Source organism: Papio anubis, chromosome 11 (genome assembly GCF_008728515.1).
Source record: "Papio anubis isolate 15944 chromosome 11, Panubis1.0, whole genome shotgun sequence".
NCBI classification, from domain to species: domain Eukaryota; kingdom Metazoa; phylum Chordata; class Mammalia; order Primates; family Cercopithecidae; genus Papio; species Papio anubis.
Genome location: NC_044986.1, coordinates 37,083,178 through 37,103,341, shown reverse-complemented (window position 1 = coordinate 37,103,341; position 20,164 = coordinate 37,083,178). Strand labels below are relative to the sequence as shown.

The window sequence follows — 20,164 nt, the reverse complement described above, 5'->3', positions numbered from 1 at the left end:
TAGTGAAATTATCTCTACAATAAATAAAAAAATAGCCAGGGGTGGGGGCTTGTTCCTGTAGTCCTAGCTACTCAGGAGGCTGAGGCGGCACGATCACTTGAGCTCTTGAGTTTGAAGTTACAGTGAGCTATGATCACACCACCACACTCCAGCCTGTCTCTTAAGACAAATTTCCTATTTAATGATACAGTTTACCTATATGGAATGTCCATTAGCTAGCACTCCATATAACACGCTTTTTGTTCTCTAACTTAGTGAAAGAACTTAGAAAACAAATCTTTCCTCTGAACCCACTAAACTAAACATAAATTAATCCTTCTACCCATTCCCTGAATTTTAAGCAATATTTAACAGTATTAGAAAGTTACTAATACAGGTCTACATCCTCCTAGATGCAATTCTGAAATAAAGAGTTCTAAGAACTAACAGTTTGTTTCTTAGGTCTGACATACTCTTACTTGGTGGCAAAACTTGGCTTGAACTAACAAGAGGTTACACTATTTATTTATCCCACTTCGGGTGAATGTTCATATGTTTTGCTGAAAAAAATAATAGTATTATTTGATTACAGGGCATGGTTACAGAGCACACTGGGCATTTTATATCTTTCTTAACTCTAAAAATCCTGAATTCTGGAAACTCATCTGGCCCCAAGACTTCCGATAAGAAATTATGACCTACCTTCCAACATTTAAAACTTAACACTCAGTTAAAATGTTTTTACAAATATAATGTAAATGTTTACTCACCATATCATCCATTTCTTCCTCTTTGCTGTACCGAGCATAATCTTTTCTTAATGTTCTCATTAAAATCATTGAAACTAAGCCCACCAAGAAGATCACCATCATGAAGGAATTGAAAATTGAAAACCAATGAATCTAAAATAACAGAAAATAAAATGTTACCAACCTGCAATACCAGCCCAAAATTCATAGGTTCCACAAGGACAACTGGATGTTAATGCAAAGAAAAAAAAAGTCTTTAATTAAATCTTTTAGACAAAAATCCAAATTTAAGACACTTTGAGGATGAGTATTTATTATGCTAAGGGGATTGGTTTTCTTTACAATAAGCTCCCATATGTTGAAAACAAGCTACCATTTATATAAATTTTCAAAATCAAAGTTATTGTTTAAAAAAAAAAGTACAATTGGCCAGATAACCTATACTATTCAGCATTATATGGAAAAAACATGGGCTCTGGAGTAAAACATAGCCAATTTCCGGCTAATGTGACTGCAGTTTTCTCATCTGGAAAATGGAGGAGATAATACTTATCTTGTCATTGCTTTGTGGGGTTTAATAATGTATATATAAAGCATGGCACCTTAGATGCTCAGTAAATGTTAGTTCCCTTCTCTCTAACTGAACAATCTGAAAACCTCCTTAAAATACTAAGACTAAACCATTATAGTTGGCTGCCATGGACTTAGGTTACCATTCTGAATGATTTGCTTCACTTGCTCCAGGTTAGTTCATCCTCACCCTATCACTATCATTATGCAGCCCTTTCCAAACCCATGTTACATAGAATATTGAGGCATCCTTTAGTTCCTCAATGTTCTTGAAGCACTTGGCTTTGATTTTATCCACACATTTGTTACAATATTACATCTAGATTCTGGTTCATAGTCACAAGGTACTACTCAAAATGTAGCACATCTGATTTGAACTAGGTCTGTGGCACTGCCCAATTATTTCTTTATTTACATTTTAATTCCCAAAAGATCTTTAGGGATAGTGCCCAAATTTCTCTCCTCTCTTCAAGGCCCCAATACCATCCTTTCTCCTGCCTTCCCTTGAAGCTAATTCTGTCTTCTACTATCCATCATGACACAATCTTTCCACATCCACATTTTGAGGTGTCTTTTTCTCCTCTCATTTTGCATCCCAACCCCTCCACCTTTCACCAGCATCAGCAATCTCCAAAGGTCCTTATCTACAATGATGTCTACTCCCTGGGGTTGTCATAAAGTTTAAACAACAAAGGTAAGCCTGGCACATCATAAACACTAAATAAAATCTAAAAGTTATTGTTATTGCTATTATTCTCTTCTGAAGTGTTTGCTTCATCTTTTGTCCCTCATTCTTTTCATCTTCTCACCTCCCGATCCTTTCAATGTCAATACTTTTCAAAGGAGACATGTTCCAGTTCTTCCCTCACTTCCTCCAAAACACAATACAATCTCACTTTTGTCCCACAAAATTTCTCTCAAAGGCCTGCAATGAACTTCTAAACAGATTCAGCGGCCAATTATCTGCCTCACTCTCCTTGATCTCTCTGCCACATCTGACCTTTCCTTGTCAGGAAAGCATCCTACTTCACTGCTGCTTCTCCTCTTTCATCTTCCATGCTGGCTCCTCCCATCCTTTGTGAACTTCTCCAAAAGCTCCAGTCTTAGTACTCTGCTGTGACTTCTTTAGGTTCTCAGAACTTTTAACCAGCATTCCAATGATGATGATAACACCCTCTCCCCCACCTCCCATCCCACCCCAAATCACTAGTCTTCTTTCACCCTCATGTTTCAGGTTTTTGGTAACTACAATAATTTCCACTTGAATGTCTTTCTGGAATGTCAGACTCAGACTGCCCTAAAGTACACTCATAATCTTCCACCTCACATATAATACTTGTTTCTGATTCTCTAACTTCTGCTAATGGTACTAACATTTGGCTTTGAAATTTTACAATTATCTCTGGCTCTTCCTTCTCCTTAATTCTTCATAAGTATTATTAAGCATTCTTTTTTCAAAATGACTTGTATCTATCCATTCTGCTTCATTCCCATGCCGTCACCTCATACCTTGATAGCACTAATGGCCTCCTAGTTGGCCTGTTTGTTGGTCTCTCCCCTTCCTATCTATCCTGTAAAAAGCTATCAAGGAAATCTTTCCAAAGCATGTTCATATATCACTCCACTATTATAAAACTTAGAGTTGTATACCCTATTTCTCTTATATCAAATCTAAGCTACTTTCTCCAACATTCTATACTCCCTGTAATATGGCCATCTCACCTTATCTAGTCAGCTTTTCTTTCCATTATATGCTATATTCCAATAAGGCTTATTCCTCTTCAAGAACCCACAAGCACAGCATACTCACTTCCACCTCTGCATTTTTCTCATAATTTCTTCTCACATGGGATCTATTTCTACTCCCCTTAGCAAATTCTACCCAGTCTTTATATTCCAACACAAGCACCTTTCCCTCCATGAAACCTCTTATCTACATATTCCAGTTCTTCACAGATATCCTCCTGCTCTAAAATTCTACAGGTACATACATATGTATTGCTGTGTATGATTAGGACATATGTTAACTTGGACTAACGTGCTGAATATGTGCATGAAGCTGAAGGGCAGTCCTGGCTCTGCTACCCACCCTGAGATTTCAGGGACGGGATAAACTCTACAGCTCTTCTTGAAAAACAGGAGACAGCCTCTTCAGAAAATTATTCCTTACTTCATTCAACAATTTATTGAGTAATCTAGTGAAATTATAAAGGAATCAAGAAATGCATTGTTTTTTGAAATGTTTGCTCAAAAAAGATTATATAAATCTAGTTTATTGTAAAAGTATCATTTAAGGTTCATAAAAGCAGTCTATGATTTTCCAAAGATTTTATTTTGCTCCCACCCTGAGATGTTAACCCAGAAAAGCTCGAAAGGGAAAGAAAAATGACACATACCTTCTTTTAGTCAATTTATCAAATTTTTTAAGTTTTATATAATTACTAGTAACTATACAAATTAGACACACATTAAACGTTGAAATTTCTAACAAAAGCTCTATTTTCTAATCTAAGATATATACTAATCTATTATAATGTAATAATAACCTGAAATTTTATAACATTCCTTTATTCTAAAAATTATGAGATGTTGTATAATTGTGAAATTATTATACCAGGGAAAATACTTCTTAAAAATAAAGAAACCTGATGTCACAAAGACGTTTACTAACCCTACTAATTGCTGCATGCCAGCACCCTCTAGTGTTACTAATCCTGAAGCTGCACCCTCAATTTGTCATAAATTTTAGAACACAACTGGAGATAAATAACTATACCAACAATACTACCTCTTACCTGCTATGTGCCAAACACTGAACTGGGTGCTTTATATCAACGTGAAATTCTCCAACAGCTCTGCAAGGTACTATAATCCTTGCTTCACTATTAAGGGAACAGAAGCTTAAGGACCGAATCATTTAACCAAGGTAATAGTATGCAGCAAAGCATCAGAGTTTGAATTCAGCTCTAGCTCCTTTGCCTGTGCTGTTAGTCACCGTATTAGAAGCAATCCCTATACTTGCACATCATATCCTCTCCTTCTACTTAAGGAAAACGATGCAGTATTTCTCTCCTTTTTCTCCTGCACTGCCAGTTTTGCAACCTCCACTGAACCCCATCAGCATACAATGTTTTTCTTACATCTTAAAAAAAAAAGAAAAAGAAAAATTTCCTAATTCCATTTTCTACACTGGCTACTGCACCATTTCTTTGCTCCCTTTAGCAGCCAAGCTCCTCACAAGTCCATACTTGCTGTCTCCAATTCCTCTCCTCCCATTCTCTCTTACAGAAGCTCTGTTCAGATTCTGAATGCCCCATCATTATACCAAAATTCTTGTCAAGTTCACCAATGACTCCAGGTTAATCCAACAGTCACTTTTCAGTGCTCATCTTACTTGACCCATCAGCAAAAATTCAGGACTCGTCTCTCGATCCTCCACGATACACTTTCTTCTCTCGGCATTCAGAACACCATGCATTCTTTTTTTCCTCCCAAAGCCCTTAACTGAACTCCCCTGTTCTTCCTAAACTCTTAGTACTGTACCCAGGGCTTAGTCCTTGGTACTCTTCTCTCCCTACATTTCCCTTCCTTACCAATTATTACATTCAGTCTCATAGCTACAAATATGATCTATATGCCAATTACTGCAAAATTTGTATCCCTAGCCCAGACCTCTCTCCTGAACTCCAGGACTGATATATCCAATTTGAAGCTCAATATTTCCATTTGGATATCATACAGACACACCAAAACTAACATGTCCCAAACCATACCCTAACCTTCCCCTCTAAATCTCCTCCAAATACATCCCCAGGGATGTCAGCTCCACTCAGACTAAAAACCCTAGAGTTTGTCTCAACTCTTCTTCACCTTCCTATCAATCAGGAAATGCCTCCGGCTTTAACTTCAAAATACACTCACAATCTAACATCTTTTCATCACCTACCCTGCTACCACCCTGATCTGAGTTACCTTACCTCTTACCTGGATTGCTGTATCAGCCTCTCCACTGTTCTCCCTGCTTCTACCCTTGACTTCCTGAACCCACATAATAATCTGATCCTTTTAAAACAAAAGTCAGATTTGTTGCCCCCCTGCTGAAAACACTACAGTGCTCCCCAGCCCCCTTTGCACTCAAGAGTAAAATCCAAAGTCCTTAAAATGACCATGGATGATCTGGCTCCTGCTACCTCTCTGACTTCATCTTCTTTCAGGTCCTCAAACCACAATAAGCATATCTTCCCTTTAATAGGCTTTTCAATGGTGTTGCCTCTGCCTGGAATACTCTATCCCCTAAATACCCACATTACCCACATTTTTTATTTCCTTCAACTCCTTCAAGCTTTTGCTCAACAGTCCATTTCAGAGGCTTACCTTGACTACAGAATATAAAACTGTAACTTACCCGACCCCCGGTACTCTTGTTCTGCTGTCTACTTTTTCTTTTTTGACACACTTCTCTTTGAATACAGTGTGTTTTACTTATTGTATTTATTTCACATCTCCTCGACTAAAACATAAGTTCCTAGAGGGTATAGATCTTTGCCTTTATTTTCTAATGTATCCCTACTTACCTAATACAGTGCTTGGCAGATAGCAGGTGCTCAATTAATGTGTTGAAATAATAAATACAGTATACTGCTCTATAGTGAAAATACTAAAAGGCAGTCTTTCCCCTAAGTTGTCAATGCCCAGTGGGGCTAGAAACAAGGCAGACCTAAGAGTTCCAGTAGGGAGTGCCAGTTAAGAGCCTTCATATCCTCAAATGTTATCTAAATCTTGAAATTATCTGCATCCATACCCTCAGGATTGCCTGAGCATTATACTTGAGGAGAACACATAGCAGGTGGAGTTGAGGTGGGGATTGAGGTAGGGGAGAAAATTTTAGCTCCAAGAGTAATATGCTAAATCCTTCAGTAAAAACAGTCCAGGCAGGGCGCAGTGGCTCACGCCTGTAATGTCAGCACTTTGGGAGGCCAAGGCAGGTGGATCATTTGAGGTCAGGAGCTCAAGACCAGCCTGACTAACACAGTGAAACCCCATCTCTACTAAAAAAATACAAAAATTAGCCAGGCGTGGTAGTGCGTGCCTGTAATCCCAGCTACTCGGGAGGCTGAGGCAGGAGAATCGCTTGAACCCAGGAGGCCGACGTTGCAGTGGGATGAGATCACGCCACTGCACTCCAGCCCAGGGGACAGAGCAAGACTGTCTCAAAAAGACTAAATCCCAAATAGCTTAATTGTTAAAATCTTTGAACTCTGAGGAAGATCAGAAATAGTGATAGGTTCCAGTAAAGTCTAAGAATGGAACCTAACAGTAATATGTAAATCTGAGACAACAAAAACTTACGGACCATCTCAAAAATAGGTGATTAATAAACTTTAAAATTCTAGTCCAAAAGATTAGATCAAAACAAAGAAGCAGCAATTCAGGAAGAAAGTCAGAAGAACAGATATATCCTCTTATGCCCTGTCTTTTTATCTCCATCCTTGAGGAGGAAACCACCAAAACAAAGTGTGATTTTTGCTATAAAGAATCAAAACTACCTGTACAAAACCAACACTAATGTCACTGGCTTCATGAACTAAAATTCAGCGAGTATCTGTCAGTGGGGGCTGGGAGAAGTGGGGGCGGGGGGCATTTCTTCCCATTCTTGACGTTTCTTTCTACATGGATGGATTTCCACAAGCAAAAATTCCTGATCTCAATCCACTCTCTCATTACCTCCTTCTGATGCGCACATTCTGTTCCTTCTCACACCGTAAGTTGTATAAGGGCAAGTGCCCATGTAGGGAAGCCTACAATATACTCTGAGTGTGTTAAGTCTAATTCTGAGTTTCAGTAGTAAGAAGCCCACTTGATCACAGATATAAGCCACATTCTCCACTACTCACCCTATTAGAAGTCCAATGCGCTATCCATTCTGCAATGCAGTCACCTAATATTCACCTTATTAGTGATATTTTGGCTTCCCATATGTTATATTCTTCTTTGTATATCTCTTAATTGGTTTAAACCACAAGCACAAAGAAGGAAGTTTTTTTATTGCTCCTCTAAAACTCCCTATCACCCTTACGATTTCAAGCTCATGCTTTAAATCACTATTAGCTAAATCTTTTAATCCACCATCCTCAACACAGTGCCCTGCAAATGACAGATGCTCAATGTTTGTTAAACGAATTGGTGTACATATTCAACGTCTTAAATTACACTATTTACCTACCCGATGTTGGAAAAAGGATGGATCAAGGTATTTGTCAAATCGATCTTCAAATTTTACATCTGACTTTTTCCATTTTACCTGAAAAAAATTTTTCATTTGAAAATAAAGGCCAGTAAACAAATAATCTGATGACAGAACTCTGAGCAAAATACAGAACTATTTACACACACCAAGAATTAAAATTCACTAGAGAAATGGAGGAAAGTTACTTACAACATGAGAAATGGAAACAGTTATGATAAAACTAATCAACTTTTCTGTTTATTGACAAAACTTAACAACTTTCCTTAGAGGGGTCATTTCAGTTCTCAAGGGACTGTTTACTTTCGTTGACTTACATATTATGACCTGATAAATGTGACATGAACTGAATTAGTATAAGCTCATTATCACAAGTGTCTAAATCAATTAAAATAAGAATCTATACATCTGCCTGGTGTGATTCTGTCCTGCGCAGCTGTTCTCTTGAGCAGAAGTCATTTATCTCTGTCTGCCTTCTCTCCCACCTGTGTGCTGCCACCCCATGGAAGATTCGATGGACACAGACATGTGTCCCTGAGGCCCCAAAACTATCTTTTCGGTTGTGAACTAAAGGCCAACAAAGATTATCACTTTAAGGTGGATAATGATGAAAATGAGCATCAATTATCTTTAAGAACAGTCAGTTTAGGGGCTGATGCAAAGGGCTGCACATTGTTGAAGCAGAGGCAATGAATTACAAAGGCAGTCCAATTAAAGTAACACTGGCGACTTTGAAAATGTCTGTACTGCCAACAGTTTCCCTTGGAAGCTTTGAAATCACACCACCAGTGCTCTTATGGTTGAAGTGTGGTTCAGGGCCAGTGCGAATTAGTGGACAGCACTTAGTAGCTGTGGAGGAAGATGCAGAATCAGAAGATAAAGAGGAGGAGGTGAAACTCTTAAGGGTATCTGGAAAGCGATCTGTCCCTGGAGGTGGTAGCAAGGTTCTACAGAAAAAAGTAAAACTTGCTGTTGATGAAGATGATTATGATAATGATTTTGATGATGGGGAAATTGAAGAAAAAGCACCAGTGAAGAAATCTACACAAGACAATCCAGCCATAAATGCACAAAAGTCAAATCAGAATGGAAAAGACTCAAAATCATCAACACCAAGATCAAAAGGACAAAAATCCTTCAAAAACAGGAAAAAAAAACCTCCTAAAACACCAAAAGGACCTAGTTCTGTAGAAGACATTAAAGCAAAAATGCATGCAAGTATAGAAAAAGTGCATTGAACAGTCCTGGGCACTACTGGTAAATTAAGCCCAAAGATGGTGAGAAAGGAAAAGGAGAAACAAATATAGTCCATACTGAGTATCATCAACAATCCAGAGTGAAGTCTTCTATTTTAATCTCAATCCCCTTTTCTGATTTGCCACGGATGCCTCTTCAGGCTGGAAACAATCTCACTCTTGGTTCCCTAAAGCACTTCCTTCTGACTGCTGTGATTCAGTGAACCTTGCCCTTTGCTTTCTATTACTTGTGCATCTGCCTCACCTCTGACCATGTTCTGGATCACCTTTGTATCTCCTTAGCTGCTCAATAAATATTTGAACGAATAATAATAATAAAAAAGATTCTGTACATCTTTATTTTTAGACTGCATTACTTTAATTACAACTATAAAATTTCTTCATTAAGTTCAGTTATACAAGGATTATTTGCATCAGGTACATATGCACAAAGCTTGAAAAACTTTCAAAACTGACTATTAGCAATGGACTCATTCCAGTTACGAGGCAATGACTGGCAGAAAGTCTATCTACACTGAATTTCTCTCTCATTTCCACTATTTTTAAGCCTAAGAGAACAGAAATAGCCTGACAGTTGCTAAAAGGCTCTGACAAGCTCTCACTGTGCAGGAGTATATTATTCCAACTGACAGAGCAAACCATGATAAACTATCTATCCAGCAACTTTCAATACAGCATCACTTCTATCTGCAAACCAAGGAAAGGGAAACAACATGAAGTACTGCAATCTAAAAACATAACCATAAAAATACATGACTGGGTTAGTCTAATTACCCAGTTACAACAGTAAACTTGACTGTACCAAAAGGTTTAGGTCCTGCAAAGGCATAACTGGTATCTAATACTACAGACCTGAAGCAAATCCTCAATTTGCTTTTAGGAGGCTTACTTAGATACACTGAGAAAATATAGTTTTAATAATATTCTGTTGCATCCCATTTCAAGCTACATATTCATCTACTAAAGCTCAAAGCCACAAATTGTTGACATTAGGTCACAAACACTACTTCTTACATTAAACTATTTGAATACTTACTGAATATGACATCTGGATTTTAGTATTCGGAACCAGTTTCACCTTTCCTTCACTAGTTAGATTAACATCAACAATTCGATTTCCATTAAAACCTATTTCAAGTTTTTTGTAGGTCCAAAGATAGTAATCTTCTCCATTTTCATCAGCCTCACCAACAATACCTAAAAAAGAAAAAATACTTTATGCAAGGTAATACCACTTAATATTTAAAATATCCTAGAAGCTAAAGGCTCATTACGTTTGTTTTTTTTCTTTCTTAATAAAAAAGCAATATTACCATTATTCTTCATGGTTAGAATAAGGCAAAAGTGCAAACTGGACTTCTACTCTTCATTAACTACTCAGCAAACACACGTCATGGTCATACTACAGTGAAAAAGTGATAAACAACTCAGCATAACCAAACACTAATTTGATTCCCAAAGTTCATGCTTTGTCATTAGTATCATTTTCATTGTAACAATTATCACCTTATATATGTATACTACTGATAGGGTTTGGATCTGCATCCCCACTCAAATCTCATGCTGAAATGTAATCCCCAATGCTGGAGGTGGAGCCTGGTGGGAGGTGATTAAATCACAGGGGCATCTTCTCATGGTTTGACATCACCCCTACTTGGTGCTGTCATTGCGATAGTGAGTTCTCCTGGGATCTAATGTTTAAAAGCATGTGGCACCTCCGTCCTCTCTCCCTCCTACTCCTGGCCACTCTTGGCTTCCCCTTCACCTTCCGCCATGATTGTAAGTTTCCTGAGGTCTCCCCAGAAGCTGAGCAGATGCCGCTATGCTTCCATTATAGCCTGCAGAGCCTTGAGCCAATTAAACCTCTTCTCTTTTTAAATTACATAGTCTTAAGTACTTCTTTATAGTGGTGTTAGAGTGGAATAATACAACTCCCTAATATCTCAAAATTTCAGGGAAGTGCTTACATCACCATCTGCCAAGGTTACCCAGCTACTAGTGGTCAAACCAAAATTAAAATCAAGGTTTCCAGATCCCTAGTCTAGTACTTTCTCTAATAACCTATGATCTACCCATTCCCAGTAAGATGTACACATGTGTATATATAGTACCAAAACTTAACATGTCTCCTTTTCTTTTTTTTTTTCTTTTTTTTTCGAGACGGAGTCTGGCTCAGTCGCCCAGGCTGGAGTGCAGTGGCGCGATCTCGGCTCACTGCAAGCTCCGCCTCCCGGGTTCACGCCATTCTTCTGCCTCACCCTCCCGAGTAGCTGGGACTACAGGCGCCCGCTGCCATGCCCGGCTAATTTTTTTTTTTTTTTGCGTTTTCAGTAGAGACAGGGTTTCACCATGTTAGCCAGGATGGTCTCAATCTCCTGACCTCGTGATCCACCCGCCTCGGCCTCCCAAAGTGCTGGGATTACAGGCGTGAGCCACCGTGCCCCACACATGTCTCCTTTTCATACCTCAGCTACTGGATCTGTCCCTGGGAAATCAGCAAAATAAAAGGAACGCTGAAAATAAATGGCAATAAGGATGCAGTTTAAAATTATCACTTCAATCACAATTTGGGATATTGGAAAAAAAAGATCCACAATGTTAGGGAAATATTATAGGTGGTAGCTGCAGATACATCTCTCATGCCCTCAGACTGCCAGTTATTTGTCCAATGCTCCCCACCCAAGCCTAAACAGTTCCCAATAGCTTTATGCTCTGTAAGTTACTCCTTAGGGCCTTCCCCCTATGCTTTAGTAAGTATTAAGGAAAAACATAATCATTTCTTATAAAATACTATTTATTAACCAAAGTGATTCTAACTGGTACAAATTCAAGAAGTATAGTTTTGTTTTGCTTGGGACTGTAGGGGGATAATGAAATCCTTCTTTTATCTTTATTGTTTATTGAAACAAGGTCTCACTCTGTCACCCAGGCTGCAGTGTAGTGACACAATCATACCTCACCGCAGTCTCAAACTCCTGGGCTCAAACAATCCTCCCACCTCAGCCTCCAGAGTAGTTAGGACTACAGGCAAGTGCCACCATGCCTGGGTAAATGTTTTATTTTTTGTAGAGACGAATCTCGTTATGCTGCCCAGGCTAGTCTTAAACTCCTGGCCTTGGCTTCTCAAAGTGCTAGTATTACACACATGAGCCAACACACCCAGCATGAAATCCTGCTAATTAATTAATTATTATTATTATTATTATTTTGAGACAGAGTATCACTCTGTTGCCCAGGCTGGATAGAATGCAAGGGTGCAATCTTGGCTCACTGCAACCTCCACCCGCTGGGTTCAAACAATTCTTGTGCCTTGGCCTCCGAAGTAGCTGGGACTATCGGTGTGCACCGCCATGCACAGCTAAATTTTTTGTATTTTTAGTAGAGACAGGGTTTCGCCAGGCTGGCCATGGTGGTCTCGAACTCCTGGCCCCAAGTGATCCACCCGCGTTGACCTCCCAAAGTGCTGGGATTATAGGCATGGGCCACCGCGCCCAGACAATAATGAATTTCATAAAGGTTTATTTATCTATCTACTCTGAAAACCAGACTTTGGGGGTAAAGACATAATTATATCAAGTAAGAAGCTACTCTCTAAGAGGCTTTTAAAAGACTCTGAAACCTTTACCCCATGAAAAGTCAGATACAAAGTTTGTTTTGTTTTTTTTTCCTGATAAGGATTCCCCATGGTTCAGACATTCAAGGACATCCAAAATTATTTCCCCAAACAGGGCATATTCTAAAATCCCAGGGCTATAATAAATTTAACACAGGAAAGCAGTTGCCACTGTTGCTAACGAGCCCCACAGCTATAACTGAAAAAATCCAAAGCATGATGGCTTATGCTTATAATCCCAGAACTTCAGGAGGCTGAGGCATGAGGATTGCTTGAAGCCAGAAGTTCGAGATTAGTTTAGGTAATAAAGCAAGACACCTTGTCTCTACAAACACACACACACACACACACACACAGAGCCAGGCGTGGTGGTGTGCACCTGTAGTCCCCGCTGCTCAGGAGACCAAGGGAGAAGGATCACTTAAGCCCAAGAGTTCAAGGCTACAATAAGCTATGATGGCATCACTGCACAAACCTCTAAACAAGGGAAGACAACAGGGAAGAAACCTGTTTTCTCAAAAATGAAGGAAGCCCAAATCAATGGGATTCCCTGAACTACAGGCTCAGAAAAATCTAGTGAATATTCAGAACACCTTCCTATCACTGTCAGAGCTGATCAAAGAAATGTCTGTGTTACCATAATAGTAACTGCAGTCATTTACATGAAATGCTTACTACATATACCTAATTAACATGCAACACAGTAATGATGAGGCATATAATTATCTCTTGACATTAACTGTCTTATAAATTTCATCTTAGTATGATATTAAACTCTGATCTGGTATGTTCAGACTCTGATAGTTTACTGCTCATGACAACAGTAATCTGCTAACCATTTTAAGAATTAGAAGAAACATTCATTATACATAACAGCAGATTTCCAGAGACAAAAGAAAGAAACAATTAGACAAAGATGTGATCAAACATACTGGCCATGACAGTGGGCTGTACTTTGCATTATAAATAATTTAATCAAGTCCAACATAAATGATTTTGGATTATTCATAAATTGGCATTAACTATGCCATAGTTCTTCTCTACTAATATGGATAAACAAGAGCAAAAACATAAACATTTTTTAAATTGAAGAGTTATGGCAAATAACATAGGAACTGGCAAAATAAGCCATTCAAGAAACTATCATACCAAGAAAATATACTACCACAGTACCAACATGAGAAAAAGACAGAATGAAACTTCAAAATCCTATTAGTCCCTTTAATTGTATTTAAAAAAACAAATTAAAATAAGATATGAAAAAAATGGAAGCAGAAAAATTTTTTAGATTGTTCTAAGCACTTTTTCATTCTTGAATCTGACATGTTATACTATATAAAAGTTACATTTTAGGCAAGTTTCATGTAAGGCATGGCAATGTCAAAAATTCTTCAACAGGTGACCATAAAACTGGTATTAAAATCATTCTGTAAAAAACAGTGAAAACACATTTACATCATGATCCAGTATACAATCACCTTAACAGAGTCTTTACATAAATTCTGATTATGCAAATTTTCCCAAATCTTAAATACAACATACAATACTTACCCCATATTGGTAAATCATCTATGTACATCTGGTACCAGTAGTGATTTTTTATGGCATATACAAATGCATCTCTCTTTTCTTTATCTAAATCAATTTCACAGTAAGTGGCTGGCATCACATCATCTGCATAAAATAAAAATTGCAAATTAGCCCCACTAGTTTGCAAAATAGTTACATTTAAAAAAAAAAAAAAAAAACAAGAAAAAAGCCAACATTTTCTAAAGTTAAAACTTCTATTCACAATAGTTGAATCTGAGTGACAAATATGTGGGGGTTCAGTGTACTATTCCTCCCTTTTTTTGTGTATCTTTACGACTTTTTATAATGAAAAAATTTCAATCATCTTTATTTTCAAACATTACCTAAGTGAAGAAATCATCCCTTTATATAAAGAAAATTATACAAGAAAATTTAAAGTAACTTTAAAATAAATTGATTTTAAAAACAAAAAAAGCTTAAACACATAACAAAGTTTGTATTTAATATATACAAAAGCTCAAGAATATGATCATAAACAGAGATAACCATTTCTAGCTATAAGATCTCTCTGAGATAAACACTGATTTTAACATTCTTGGAAAGACAAGTTACTAGAAGTCACAGATTCTACGAAAACACCCAGTGACTATTCATAAGTAGGAAGATTAAAAAGCAAACCTCTATTCAGCAAGCATCACTGTTTATAAATTGCCTTAAAGTCCCCTAAAGATGAGTCATTTTCCACTGTTGACTGCTTTCAAAAATACTACTACTATAATTCTATTCAGATGCTTTCTAACTTAGTAAATCTAGTATTTCAAAAATGTACCTATGTTTCTAATAAAACAAAAGAAAATCCAAAAAAACCTACAAATACTCAACATGTCAATCAAAAGAAGTTGTTTTGGTATATTAAGCAATCAGAAAGAAAATTAAGAAATCATTCTGAACAAGAACAAAAAAGAAAGCACAAGTTTGTTTTTAAGTTCTATACTATATTTGTACTATAATATTGGTTATTTGAAATATACAATGCAATTTCTCTAAAGAAACATTATTAAACTTTTTATTGATCAAAAGTTCTTAAACATAAATTGTAGCTACATCATTTAGTGGCTCAAAGAAATAGCAACCTAATTTATAACTCAAGATACCTAGCAATATATCTCCAACCCTTAACAGAGATAATAGCTTCCCACATTATAGACCAACCTAGAGTGGGTACCCCAAAACTACAACACCAAAGATGGCAGTAAACACTGAAGCCCCATGGAAGAATGTCAAGGAAATGTCATCCTCCAAGTATGGGAAGAAAATTAATTTGTCTCCAACAACGACTCCCATATAGATTTTCTTTCTGCCCAAGCCCTCCTAGGCAGCAAGGAATTTAGGATTTTCCTGATGGCAAAAAAATAAAAAACCCTGAGGCTAAGCAGTGAAGCAACAGAGGGTTAAAAAATGAGATTGCTTCAAAGGATTTCTATAGCAGGAACTAGAAAAACTGGCAGCAAGAGGTCCCCAAATGGGATCTCCATGGAGTGTGATAATGAACAAAAGGCAGCAGGCAACTGCAGCTACAGAAGGGATATTCAGAACCAAAGGAAGGTCCAGGCTTAAGGGACAACAAATGGCCACCGTGGCAGTAGGAGACCTCACAGCTACCTCTGCAAAGCCATTGAATTTATTGCCGTTAGAAACAAACATTAATTAATAATGGTCATTAACAATGTGGTAGATTTAAGTAGGAAGCTCTGAAATATATACAGTATGGCATTTATCTGTATAAAGCTTTTTTTTTTTTTTTGAGACGGAGTTTCGCTCTTGTGCCCAAACTGGAGTGCAATGGCGTGATCTTGGCTCACTGCAACTTCCATCTCCCAGGTTCAAGTGATTCTCCCGCCTCAGCCTCCTGAATAGCTGGGATTACAGGCACATACCACCAGGACCGGCTAATTTTTTGTATTTTTAGTAGAAACGGGATTTCACCATGTTAGCAGGTTGGTCTTGAACTCCTAACCTTAGGTGATCTGCCTGCCTCAGCCTCCCAAAGTGCTGGGATTACAGGCGTGAGCCACCGTGCCTGGTCTACCTGTATAAAGCTTTTAAAAGATTCCTCAGAGTCTGAACTTTAGTCCAACTCTTTGTTTCCCAACTGATATATCTGCCTCTATGCTCAAGCCAAACTCAATTCCCACATACCTTGTGCTCTCTTGGCCTCTGAACTTTTCTGCTCATGCTGTTAACTCTACCTAAAATGTCCAGTCTAAAATCCTCCCCATCCCCCAACCCTTTCCTCCACAAAGGAGTCCCTGATTCCTCAATCCCCATACTTCTCATACCCACTCCCATATCTCCCTTATGGTATGTCGGCCTGTACCATTTTCTACCTCATACCAGTATCTTGCTCCTCAAAAACACCATTGGTCTTGAGTGCTTTGTTCATAACTGATTATATCCTTTTTATCTCCAGCCATGCCTGCTTTAGTACCCTGCAAAGACTAGTAAGCACTAAACAAATAAACCAAAAATTTTAAGCACATAATTTTCCATTTATTTGGCAAAGGAAATCACTAGGCATATTAGGGTATGTACCTATACATGCATCTGTGTATGAATAGTGTGCATGTTTGTACAGAAGGAGAAAATGCCAATTTATTAACAAATGAAATTTTTGAACAGAGTCTCTGAGAAGGATTGATAAACAGGTCTTGAAGAATATCTTTAACTCATGTAAAGTCTAGAAACAAAGCGTGTTAAAAGGGAAAAACTATTATTATGACAGGCTATATAAAAAGGGTGTTGGTTGGTCACATTGTAACGAAATTCTACTTCCAGGCAGGTGGACAAATACAAACATCACAAATAACTGGAAGAGTCTGGCTGCCCAACTGAAACAGCATTTCCCTCAGGAGGTTGCCAATTTGAAGATAACTAATGCAATGTGTATGAACATGCCAAATTATTATTCAGCACTCTATATATCTGGAAAACAATCTGAAAAATCTACCAGCATAAATCAGTGCTTTAAAATTACAATAGGCTATATCTTTTGAAGATGAAACATACATCCATGAATTCTGAAAAAGATGCAATTAAGATTTTACTAATGTAAATAGTTTTTACGAGGGGAAAAAAACCAAAGTAGTAAAGTGGCAAATGTTAACCTCATTTTTCAAACAGAAAGCAAGGTTAGGTAGATTCTGGACGCGACGCACCAATAATCTACCATCAATTCCCAATAAAACTCCACGCTAATAATTGAATAGGCAGTGAAAGCACTGAGAAAAGAAAGTGGTAATTATTCACGAGTTCTCTAAGAACACAGTATGCCATACTTCGTTTACTTTCTCTTTTGATAATATTACATTTGGAAAACGAGAAACAGTCTACCTCTAATTCAGCAGCACTTGGCAAAGTCTCTCATCAAAGAAATCAATATATAAAAATTTATAGAGAAATAAGCAGAAAGGTGAGGTTTATTCTGAGCTCTAGTATCCAGTAGCTATGTGAATAAAAAGCAAGTTACTTAACTTCCATGAACCTCTCAGTTCCCTTAACAGAGATAGCATCTATGCTATCTCCTTCCCAGAGTTAAGAATTAAAAGCATCAGGCCAAGCGCGGTGGCTCACACCTGGAATCTCAGCATTTTGGGAGGCCCAAGGCAGACTGATCCCTTGAGCCCAGGAGTTCGAGACCAGCCCGGGCAACATGGCAAAACCTCATCTTTACAAAAACCAGAAAAATTAGACAGGCATGGTGGTATGTGCCTATAGTTCCAGATACTCAGGAGGCTGAGCCCAGGGAGGCTGCGGCTGCAGTAAGCTGTGATGGGACCACTGCACTCCAACCTGGACAACAGGGAGACTCTGTCTCCAAAAAAAAACAAAAAGGATTGAAAGTGCCAATATATTCACAGAAAATGTTCTTAAGTTTCCTTGGGCCTCACACCCCTTTGAGAATCCAATGAAAGTGATCTCTCCCTTGCCCACCCCCTGAAAATGCACATTCACACAAAATTAAGGTAGAATTTCAGAGGGCCTGAAGACCCCAGAAGCCAGAGCTCTTGGTTGAACTATGCATACCCAGCGCCTACCATAGTGCTGGAATGCAATAAGATACTCAAGAACTGCTGAATGAACTAGAGGAAAACAAGAACTGGAAAAACTAATATATTCACAGTTAATTAAATAACTATATAAAAAGTATTGATTAAATGACCAACCTGACTAGCAGTATAAACACTGTAATTTTTTCTAAATGACAATTTCGCAACCTGTATCAAAAACTGCCTTAAATATGTTTATACACATTGATTTAGTAATTCTACTTCTAAGAATTCATCCTAATAAGAGATTCAGAGATGTACTGAAATACTTACATGCAACAGCAGAGAAAGAAAACCAAAGAAGGATGGAAGGAAGGATCAAAATATCATACAACTAGAAAATGGGAGAAAAGGCTGGGCGCGGTGGCTCACACCTGTAATCCCAGCACTTTGGGAGGCTGAGGCAGGTGGATTACGAGGTCAGGAGATCGAGACTATCCTGGCCAACATGGTGAAACCCCGTCTCTATTAAAAACACAAAAATTAGCCGGGCATGGTGGCGCAAGCCTGTAATCCCAGCTACTCGGGAGGCTGAGGCAGGAGAATTGCTTGAACCAGGGAGTCAGAGGTTGCAATGAGCCAAGATCGCACCACGGCACTGCACTCCAGACTTGTGACACAGCAAGACTCTCAAAAACAAAAGAAAGAAAGAAAGAAAATGGGTGGAAAAAAATCACAGTATCCAAGTTACACAACACTATGTAGCCATATTTTTTAAAAGAGTAATTAACAATATGGGGACAAGCTCATAAAATGTCAAGAGAACAAAAGCAAACAAATACTATATATCACTTACTAAATGAATTAGAATGTGCTTAAAACAGTGTCTGGCACATAATAAGCACTATATAAGGATTTGTTAAATAAACTTTAAAAAAATTATATATATAATGAACTCAACGTTCACATATTTAAAACAATGTGGATAAACAGAAACACAGAAGGACTGACGAAAATACAACAAAATGTTAATGGTAATTATAGCCAGTTTATATTTTCCTGTAGTCACTAAATTGTGTATTTGAACTTGTATCACTGTTAAAATCAGAGAAATATATATGCATACACATTCCTTTAAAAAACAAAAAACAGAGATGCCCATATTTATCAAATCTGCAGTTAGTACAAGGTATAAGATATCAGTAATAAGAATTGACAAATTTCAGATTCAAATTATTTGGTCTGGCTAAAACACTTTGGTTGAAACCAACAGGACAAAACATTGCACCAAGTTCCCAGACTTCCACTTACAAACAAGGCAGATTTAACCACAAGTATGTTTCTTCTCTCTCCTAAAACACATTAAAATGTCAGTGAAGGAGGCCGGGCGCGGTGGCTCAAGCCTGTAATCCCAGCACTTTGGGAGGCCGAGGCGGGTGGATCACGAGGTCAGGAGATCGAGACTATCCTGGCTAACATGGTGAAACCCCGTCTCTACTAAAAATACAAAAAAACTAGCTGGGCGTGGTGGCGGGCGCCTGTAGTCCCAGCTACTTGGAGGCTGAGGCAGGAGAATGGCGTGAACCCGGGAGGTGGAGCTTGCAGTGAGCCGAGATTGCGCCACTGCACTCCAGCCTGGATGACAGAGCGAGACTCCGTCTCAAAAAAAAATAAAAATAAAAATAAAAATAAATAAATAAAATGTCAGTGAAGGAATAAAAAGGATGTTAAGTCCACAAAGACGAAAAGAAGAGAAGACAGTGGGGAAAAAAAAACATATATATATATAAAAAATACATATATATAATGTGTATATATATACATACAAAATATATATTTTTTAAAATATATATATATTTTTATTTTTGAGATGGAGTTTTGCTCTTGTCGCACAGGCTGGAGTGCAGTGGTACAATCTTGGCTCACTGCAACCTCTGCCTCCTGGATTCAAGCAATTCTCCTGCCTCAGCTTCCCGAGTAGCTGGGATTACTACAGATGCCTGCCACCACCCTCGGCTAATTTTTGTATTTTTTTGGTAGAGACAGGGTTTCAGCATGTTGGCCAAGTTGGTCTCGAACTCCTGACCTCAAGTGATCCACCTGCCTTGGCCTCCCAAAGTGCTGGGATTACAGGCGTGAGCCACCGCACCTGGCCATGGGAAAAAGATTTTAACACA

General features: G+C 38.1%; 1 protein-coding gene and 1 pseudogene across 3 annotated transcripts in view; one reads left to right on the top strand and one right to left on the bottom strand.

The window, feature by feature from the left end:
• TM9SF3 (transmembrane 9 superfamily member 3) overlaps nucleotides 1–20,164 on the bottom strand; it is a 71,713-nt gene that overhangs the window by 35,294 nt on the left and 16,255 nt on the right. For 2 of the 3 annotated variants that reach the window (XM_021943532.2, XM_003904060.5), the window contains exons 3-6: nucleotides 13,963–14,085; nucleotides 9,835–9,995; nucleotides 7,522–7,599; nucleotides 750–881 (exon numbers count right to left, since the gene is read on the bottom strand). In XM_021943532.2, the coding sequence (XP_021799224.1) occupies nucleotides 750–881; nucleotides 7,522–7,599; nucleotides 9,835–9,995; nucleotides 13,963–14,085 (494 nt within the window). Of the gene's footprint in view, nucleotides 1–749; nucleotides 882–7,521; nucleotides 7,600–9,834; nucleotides 9,996–10,111; nucleotides 10,924–13,962; nucleotides 14,086–20,164 lie in introns of those variants that run through there. The other variant, XM_031652159.1, reaches the window with a different exon arrangement.
• LOC108580435 lies at nucleotides 8,045–8,780 on the top strand (annotated as a pseudogene).